Raw genomic sequence first — 7,372 nt, 5'->3', positions numbered from 1 at the left:
ACAACTCTGGAAACATTTTAATGCCAAAACTTGTGACATCTTTCATTCCTGTTTTTCTTTTGTCCTTAATTTTCCATTTAATCAAGTGATTCAAACTTTTCCTACTTGTGCTACCAGTTGTGGAAGCCTAAATGTTGCCTACAAGCATTTTTATTTTGCTCCTTTCCATCCTGCCAAACTCCTGCTTATACAACAGCCTATACCTTTAATAACACCAGTACAGCTGCATCAATACTAAAACCCATATTTCTTAGCATCAACAAGGCCTGAGAGAACTTGCTGCAGTGCTGAGATGTGGCAGGAGGCAATTTTTAAGGAATTAACTCTGACAGTCACTTTATACAGCTGATTTTCAAAGATCTGGGCACTAAAGATGTGTTAATGAGGCTACTGAGGCTTCATAATTAATTATGTTAGCATCTCTTTGTTACTCTCTAGAACAGTAGTGCCGGGTTGACATTTCAATAGGAGTCTGGTAGTATTCTTTGTTATTATTATCCAGGAGTACAGTTATACCTTAGCTCCCAGAGGGCAATGTTGCATGTAAATGCCTCTGTGAATTGCAGGAGTCTTTGGATCTCAGTAAAAGCCCTTGAAGGAGACACTGTTGGATACTGAATGGATGTCAGTAAAATTTTTCTAGTCTGGAATCTCTCTTCAGATATGGACTCTCCTCCCCTTTCATTTCTCCTATCCCTTCCCTCCCCCCTTCCTTTCTACCGTGCTGGTCCTTCTCACAAGGCTTAAGAACAGCAATATCCAGTATTTTCTGAATGTTTAGTTCTAAACATCTAAAGGAAGGAATACTGACATGAACAAAAAGTGAACAGAGTAATCTGAAAATGGGGAATATCTTCACATGCTTGAATTTCCAGGGCAATAAAACTAATGCTGCCAGAAGGGATCACAGAAGTGGTGATAACAGATGTACAGTTGTGGTGGGAGGGAAATGGTCTCTACTTTTTTTTTCCTCCTAACAAAGAGGTTTTGCCCCTCTTTGTAAATGCAGATGAAATTATTTTCCAGTCATACCATTGCAAAAACAARCATGAAGTTGAAAGGTATTTCCTTTTTATGCTTCTGAGATTAGTTATTTTTGAATCTAAAAGAAGATGACCTTGTCACTGATGTGAAATTCTGCTATGAAAACTTTTACATCACCTGAGATGACAGTTCTGCTATTTCCATATATTGGTATGTTCTGCTTGCTTGTATTTAAACAAAGCTAACAAAGAAAAATGCTGTTTTTCACACTAGCTACAACTGCAACTTTGTCAGAGTTAGGCTAAGTTAAGGGCACAGTGACAAACATATCCGCTAAGAAAACAAGATTTGGACAACCTGTTCCTTACCCTCTTCTCATTCATTCCTGTCTTCAAGTGATGCTCTTTCTTCTAACATTGTTCATGCACCTGTAACAGGTCTGAGTTAAAAACAGATCTTTTTATGTGGATTGCTTAATTGAAATGGGTTTCCTGATTCAGTTTAACATGGGGCTGGACAAAAAAAATTCACTAGTACAATTCAAGGACAATGTGACAGGGAAGAGAGGAGGAATGTACGGCAGGGAATGCATAGGCAGGGACTTCTACTGAAAAACACTGTCAAACTATGCCCTGAAAGACTTCACCTTCTTCCAAGCCAGAACCATCTTTTTGTTTTGTGTTCAGATAGCACCTTGCACAAAGGAATCTTAAGAGCTTCAGGACTCTCAGAGCTACTGCAATACCAACAAATAATAAGCATTCCTACAGATCGACACATTTAACTAAATTCCACTTGCAGATCTTCATTGCTGGCAACATGCATTTTATGTAGTCAAAGTTGGAGACTAGTTCTATTYCTGAGTGCTGTCTCTGGTTCTGAGAGGACATTAAGCTAACCTATCAATAAAAGAATTTTTTCCCAGAGAGCTTTGTCAAAGTACATTTAAAAATAGTTAAATGTAATCTCAGGTGAAAGCAATAGTATGTACAATATATTATTAGCAAAACCCTGTATATAACAGATTCCAACTTTTTTTTTGTCACTATCCTCCTAAGACTTAAGACATACTGCAAATATCTGAATAATGCCAACTTGAAACTAAAGAATCTTAAATGTCTTCACTCTTCACTGAGCAATATTCTGTGCATTTATTTTAACTTAATATTTCCCAGATAGAAACAGAGGTGTCCCCCCTCCCCCCCCGAGAATGAAAATACCAATAGTTGCTCTCCATAACAAGGGAAGAATGATTCCCACAAAAACAGCTGCCACTTGGTAACAGAGAGAATGGACAGGATATGCATAGAGTAAAACTGTAGTCTTTGCTGCTATTCTTGAGGGATCAAATCCTGAGGTGTTACTCAATCTGTTAAYCTGGCTCCCTCTTAATTTTCCCATGAGTGGAGAGGAGAGAGACTCATTTGAAAGTCTCTTTCTGGAAAACCTGCTGATGAACAAAGTATAGTTTGTCCCAGACCTCTACAGTATTCTACCTCCAACTGCTTAGTTATCCTAAAACTTCATATCAGCATTCATACAAGCTATAATACTGTAGCTTCTGCCCATCTTGATCTGTATCTGCTGTGTGTAGTTAGAAAGATTCCATCTAGGATTAGACCTCTGCCTTAGCTGTGATGAAATTATAGCCTTTCTTGAGACAGAACATCACTGAAAGAAACGCGACTAGTAGCTATTTCCCCATGTGAATTATGTCAGGGCATTCTACATACAAGGGTGGTTGGCCTGGCTACTCCAGAATAACTCCAAGTAAAAATATTGCAGTATTCCAGTTTGAAAGTGTYGTTCTACCTAGGAATATCTCTTCTTTTAAGTGGTCCTTTCTTCCAATAAATTTTTAGAGCATTSATCACTCAGGAAGGTATGTAGTAAAATGACATCTATAAATAACAGAAATACAAAACTAATCACAACACATCATGTAATCAGTAGATGATTCCAGGTAAACAACTTGTTCTTCAGACATCTGCTATAAAACTGTTCAAGCTGCATTAAATTTGGTTAAAATCTTCCAGTGTCTCAGCACGTGATGAATTGGCCCTAATACTGTCCTGCAAAACTAGTAATTGTGTAACACTACTGCTAAGTTTAGAACATCCCTTAGTGTGATGGCATTTAATAAAATCTAAATATCTGCCTTGTAATACCCTGCAGGTGTTGCAGATATTGAAGGGCCATATTTACATATGCCATTTCATGTTTTCAACAAAAAYTTTTGTACATTTCAGATCCTGACTGGGACTGCAAACTCCTTTCAGGGCACAGAATGATGTCCACATCTGGAAGYAGTGGTAACACATTTGGGCACCAAGTTGATTATTTAAAGACTTCTGTTTTTAAAAACTGCAATTTAATAGTGCTGGATTAATAACAGTATCTATGTATGTGTCCGATGCCACAGTCAATCAGCAGTTACAGATGTAGGCTCCATCTGAGCCAAGAATCAGGACAACATTAACATCAGAGATATAAAATCTGGATGAAAGTCAAGGAGAAGGGGTAACCACTCCAATTAAATGACTCTTTGGGCAGGGACTCTTCACTCTATTGTGAAGGARGAGAGAGAGAGAGAATGGGGACATCTTTCACAATAGAGTATAATTTAATAGTGAATTTTAAAATAAGCAAATTCACCTTCTATTCTGGAAGACACAGATCAATTCCCTACGCTATTCACAACAGTACACCATTTTCACAGCAGTGCAGATGGCTTACATGAAAAATATGAATAAAACTCATCAATACCTCTGTATCTTAAAAGCTTATATCTCACATTCAGAAGTGCCTTAAGTTTAACTGACTTTGAATTTCATTTATTTTTTTTTAATATTTTGACTGCCTCTGTGTCTCAAGCATCTGAGAACAAGTGTTACATGACCATCTAGCTCTCCATAGATTATAGGCAAATGCTTTGCTAATTTGAAAATGCTGGTATAGGAAAAGTAAAAATTGGATTTAGTTAACTGTCTAATGAGAACCTAAAAAAATTCAGAGTATCACTGAATTTATTAACTACATAATACTAGTCACTCCCTGTTGTCTGTGTTACTGAATCACCATGCTGCTTGAAAGGCAGTTATCAACTCAGAAATATTTTCATCCAAGGGTTTAGACTGCAACAACTGTGAGGACACGTGGAAGATTCTTCAGTCATTATCTAACCATTCAGTCCCCATGTGAATGCCTGACTAGGAAGGTCTGTGACTAGTGGAGATGAATAAACAGTTGGAGGGGAGGTATTTGCCTGTTTAATGTATGTGCCAAACTGTCTTTCCAGGGTCATGGAGACTTGGCAATTCCTGGGGGCTGTCAAACTGATTACGCACAGCAAACCAGCCGGAGCGTCTCTGCCTGCTGCTCAGAGTAAGCACTGATACGGCAGTCAGACTTTACTATCAAGTACATCCTTATGTGTTCTAGAGATGTTTTGCAGCCTTCACCTCACTGGGGTACTAAGTAATTTAAAAGCTTTTGTATACCTTAAAAATTTTTGTCTTGTATTCCAAGTGGGTAGGGGGAGGGTCTTTGTTCCTAGTATATAGCCTGAACCTGCAAGTTCTTTATGGAGGACCAGGCTCCCAGCATAGATGTGTAATTTTTAAGCAGTTGTTTTCATTTTAGCAGCATGTGAAATGATCCTTGTTTTATATTTTTCTTCCATAATTTCTGTAAAGGCTGCRAGTTCTTGGAGATGGAAGGCTCTATAAAAATGTAAGTTGCTATTAATTATATAGATTTTTTCATAACTTTATGTATGCTCATTTGTTATGGCACAAATATTTAGAAGAAAATTTACTCTTCTTTTCTTCACATCATTAYATTGTATTTGAGAGGATTTAGCACRTTTTCCTGTTTCACTCCCCAAATCAGAAGTCTGTTTAAAATTCACACCTGACCTAACATTCCATAAACTAAGCATGATTATGAATTATGTYTCTCTTTTGTAGCAGCATACCTAGCTAAGGAAAGAAATATTATGAGAACTGAGCTTTTATATTAAGGAGCAAATCTGRGATCATCTTTATGAAAAWTTTTTTCCCTGTTCTTGAAAACATGTATGATATCTTATTTTGAATCAATTACAGAGTAGGATGGTAGTCCCCTTGTCCTGGCAAAACTCCAGTACAGTGACTATATGCTTATTAAGTAAGTCCCCCTGAAGTCTCAGCTGGAGAACWTTTTTATTTTCTTCCTATCTTTAACTGAAAAATAAGACTTGTTTAAGAGCAGTGATATTCCACATATCAGCAATAAGTAAACTGATTTCTTGAAATACGTTTCCCTATTTTGGAATCCTTCAGAATCAAAATAATTGTATATACTTAAGATATTACTTTTATACTCTGTGTAAATTCTAAGGCCATTAACCRTTATAAACTGCCCCCAAAACCCCAGATACCCATAAAGAAAACTGGAAACAAATTCTCTTTACTTGCCTACCAATGTCACTGCCATTCTAATGGCTGCAAAGATCTAATTCCCTTACTTGTCAGCACTGGAGTGCCCTTGCAGTGAATGTGAAAAATGCCAGATACRATATATTTTTTTGCAGCTTTAACCACACAACACAAAGCTCAAACAAGAGCAGGAATACTGCATATATTACATAATTATGTATTTTGTTATATATTATTACATAATTATAATTATACAATTATATTACATATAACCTGTAACATTGAGGGAAAAGAGCTATTTGTGATGAAGGCAGAATAGGTATTTAGATAGCGTAATTCAGGAAAAAATGTTACTGTCCTATTATATTTGATGAAGTCAGAAATGAGAAAAGCCTTTAAGGAGAAGGTGAGAGAATGGGGACATCATTGTCTCTAATTACATCAACATATCCCCTGTATCATAGGAGTATAACTACATTCTAACCTCAACAGTTATTCAAGGCCTAAAATTGCCTTAAATGTCAGGTGCAGGGAATGAAAAATGTTGGAAAGCAGTGAAAGGAGGTTACTATTTGTACCTATTAAACTCCTAATACTTGTATTTTTTTTAGGATCAGCGATATTAAACACATAGTTGCCTATGAAGTGTCACGGGTTGTTTCTGAAAAAATCTTGTAAAACAGCAGAAAATTCATGTACCACCAAGGCTTTATAGTGCCTAGTTGCCATTTTMTTTCTAATAAAATTAGATGGACTTTTGGATACTAAAACAGAAGAACAGTTCCAGACTAAGCTGATACTTGTGCTGCTGCTTGCTTCTTCACAAATTTGAGTCATGCTCCTCCTGAGCATACATGTTAACAATGCAGCAAGAACAAGCAGTGAATCAGTTCAGCTGCAAAAGCTGCTGGRTGCTCCACTCTCATCCTTCCTAAGGCTCAAACTATTCCAACTCAGTGGCTTAGTTTTACTTCTTTGTATCTCTATAAAGCAAGATGCAAAAAGCTATTGATTTGTTCTGGGAGGAGAGTGCAGAGAAGACATTATTCTGTGAATTGTTGTCAAATTCTTTGAGCCAATCCCAGGAACATGTAAGCACCTGTTGTTTTCAGACATTTCATGACACGTGCCCAGAACTTGGACCACAGTTGAACTGTTTAAGTGAGGTTCTCTTACAAAAAGCAGAAAAGACAGGCTGTTAAAGTAATTTTAACTAGTCATTCTGAGTAGAAGGATGTATGATTGGAGAAGGAGTGCTGATGGTAACATAATTTTCCTGGCAGGAAGAAAACTGAGGAAGAGTTAGGATAAAAGTTTTATTAGGAAGCCAGGAACAGCACATCATAAGTGCTAAATGAAAGACAACAAGCAAAGCAGGACAGAAAGTAACACTCTGAAAGGACAGTCATTCCTCTTAAGCAAAATCTTTGCTTTCTCTTACTGCATAGAGAGCGTGGGTTTGTATTTTCTTTCTCAAAATCAAATATATAAAAATTGACTCCCTTCTAATTAATGCATTCTGTTTTCTCATATAATAGCTAGTTTTAGGGTAGGATAAACAAATCATTGGGTTATTTTAAACAGAATGGCAGTTAAGGTTCAAGATTCCTTGATTTCAGATACATCAGTGGAATACAGTRATCACATATTTCAGAGATACCTAGTAATTTATAGAATAAATAAGGGAATCTAGTATGGCACAAGCATATGCTGCTTTGATCATTATATTCCTACTAGAAATTGACTTTCAAATATAAGGCCCATATTTTCAGATATTTGTGGTCCTTCACAGACTACTGAATACAATAAATAGTAAATTACAGGAGATTAAAGAGGAAAGTCAAACAGATAAAACTGCATAACAGAGAGGCTTCAGGGAAACCTGAAGGAAGAAAACCAAACGAGCTTACCTTTTTTAAATGTAGTCATCCATATTAATCAAGCTTGGGAGATTCAGACAGAGCATGAGA

The 7,372-nt window shown here is 36.7% G+C and overlaps 1 protein-coding gene across 4 annotated transcripts in view; it reads left to right on the top strand.

Moving 5' to 3' along the window:
- LOC146591860 (uncharacterized) overlaps positions 1-6,945 on the top strand; it is a 14,707-nt gene extending 7,762 nt beyond the window's left edge. The window contains exons 2-5 of one of the 4 annotated variants that reach the window (XM_085312085.1): positions 4,111-4,181; positions 4,283-4,368; positions 4,680-4,716; positions 6,686-6,945. In XM_085312085.1, coding sequence (XP_085168211.1) covers positions 4,111-4,181; positions 4,283-4,368; positions 4,680-4,716; positions 6,686-6,713 — 222 coding nt within the window. In that variant the 3' untranslated portion in view covers positions 6,714-6,945. Of the gene's footprint in view, positions 1-4,110; positions 4,182-4,282; positions 4,369-4,679; positions 4,717-6,013; positions 6,181-6,685 lie in introns of those variants that run through there. The other 3 variants (XM_085312084.1, XM_085312088.1, XM_085312086.1) reach the window with 3 other exon arrangements.
- The last annotated feature ends 427 nt before the right edge of the window (positions 6,946-7,372 follow it).

The sequence above is a fragment of the Rhea americana genome, unplaced genomic scaffold (assembly GCF_003343005.1).
Source record: "Rhea americana isolate MKP2758 unplaced genomic scaffold, rheAme1 scaffold_357, whole genome shotgun sequence".
NCBI lineage: Eukaryota > Metazoa > Chordata > Aves > Rheiformes > Rheidae > Rhea > Rhea americana.
Note: the sequence above shows the minus strand (reverse complement) of the source record. Positions and strands in the feature narration are given on the sequence as shown.